Below are 1,486 nucleotides of genomic sequence, written 5' to 3'. Positions count from 1 at the left end.
ACGGAGTATCTTTCTTCGCATCCTCAGCTGGCAGCGTCGTCTCTGCTTCAGTTGCCTTATCCTTTTTTTTACCCGCAGCCTTGTTTCCAGCATCCTTATTGGCCTTTGCAGCCTCCAATCTCTCATTCTCGATCTTTTGGTCGATGTCTTTTCTTTGCTTAACGATTTCGTCAAGTATCTTCTTCTTCAAATCAAAGTCTGTGAGTTCCTTCTCATCCTCCTCGTCCTCATCCCTATCATCCAATTCAGTCTCTTCAAAATCAGAGTAAACACATAGCTGAGAAGCTATGTTCTCGTAGAGCGACCATTGATCCTTAAACTTCCTGTTGAGATGCAAGAAGATGGTCAGAAAGCACAAGCCGGTCTTGATGACATGCTCTCCCACAATGTTTGCCAGCCTTGTCTTCCCGGTCCCAGCTTTACCAGACAGCAAAACTCTCTGAGGACCATTTCTTTTCAGAACATCCACTATGTTGTTACGCAGTTTCTCATCATTCACCTCATGTACAAATTCTGGATCTGATGAGAAAACCCAAACAAACTGCATTAGAGCTTCTTGAAAAAAAAAAAAAACCCATCCCTCTTTTTTCTCAAATCCCAAATTTTAAAATTCTTTTCCAAACTCAAAATCAAACACTAATCCTAAATCTCAGTGTTCTTTCAGTATACATTAATTCGGATGCTAAGTTTAAACCATTAAGTAAAAGCCAGCAAAGAAGACAGATACTGCAAAATCAATTCGGATGCTAAGGTTTATTAAAATCATGGTGAGGCTTGGGAGAAGGAAAGAAACACTAACTAACCAGCAAACTTAACCGCCATGATGATCAGATTCTGTTGGCTGGAGAGTGTAGTTCCGGAGCGAGCCCTTTGCCTTCTCTACAAAGAGCGAAGTCAACCTCTCAATCTCTCCCTTTTCTTTTGCTCTTCATCTCTCTTTTTCTTCCTCTCTCTCTTTTACATCAGTTTCCAATAATTTCCTTTAGTTTAATAACTTTGAGATCGTTGAATAACAATAATCTTGTTAAGTTTCAGTTAGTTGATAATTTATATCATTGCAGGTTAAAAATTCGATTCAATTGTTTTCACTTATGCTTAATTTAATAACTAAGTAGAAAATATCTCGTGCTTAAATAACATGTCAACATGAGAATTTGTTAAAAATGCCCCTTTTGATATATCCCTTTTCAAAAATACCCTCTTTTCTAGCCATTTTTATTTTTGCCCTCTTTTAATTTTTAATGACCATTTTACCTTTAGATGAAAATTATTTTATTCAATAAAAAGAAAAAAACAAAATTTTCCCGCCAAAAAATTACCGACAAATTTTCCCGCCAAAAATTTTTCGAAAAAATTTTCCCGCCAAAAATTTTTCGAAAAAATTTTCCCGCCAAAAATTTTTTTGTCAAAAAAATTTTGATAAAAATATTTCGACAAAAAAATTTTCCCGCCAAAAAAAATTTACAAGGTTTTTAAAAGGTTTTAT

At 35.4% G+C, this 1,486-nt stretch overlaps 1 protein-coding gene across 1 annotated transcript in view; it reads right to left on the bottom strand.

The window, feature by feature from the left end:
* LOC104771783 (probable disease resistance protein At5g45510) overlaps positions 1–1,060 on the bottom strand; it is an 11,898-nt gene extending 10,838 nt beyond the window's left edge. The window contains exons 1-2 of the mRNA XM_019242032.1: positions 804–1,060; positions 10–519 (exon numbers count right to left, since the gene is read on the bottom strand). Coding sequence (XP_019097577.1) covers positions 10–519; positions 804–822 — 529 coding nt within the window. The 5' untranslated portion in view covers positions 823–1,060. The remainder of the gene's footprint in view (positions 1–9; positions 520–803) is intronic.

The sequence above is a fragment of the Camelina sativa genome, chromosome 20 (assembly GCF_000633955.1).
Source record: "Camelina sativa cultivar DH55 chromosome 20, Cs, whole genome shotgun sequence".
Taxonomy (NCBI): domain Eukaryota; kingdom Viridiplantae; phylum Streptophyta; class Magnoliopsida; order Brassicales; family Brassicaceae; genus Camelina; species Camelina sativa.
This window is presented reverse-complemented; position numbering and strand designations above follow the sequence as displayed.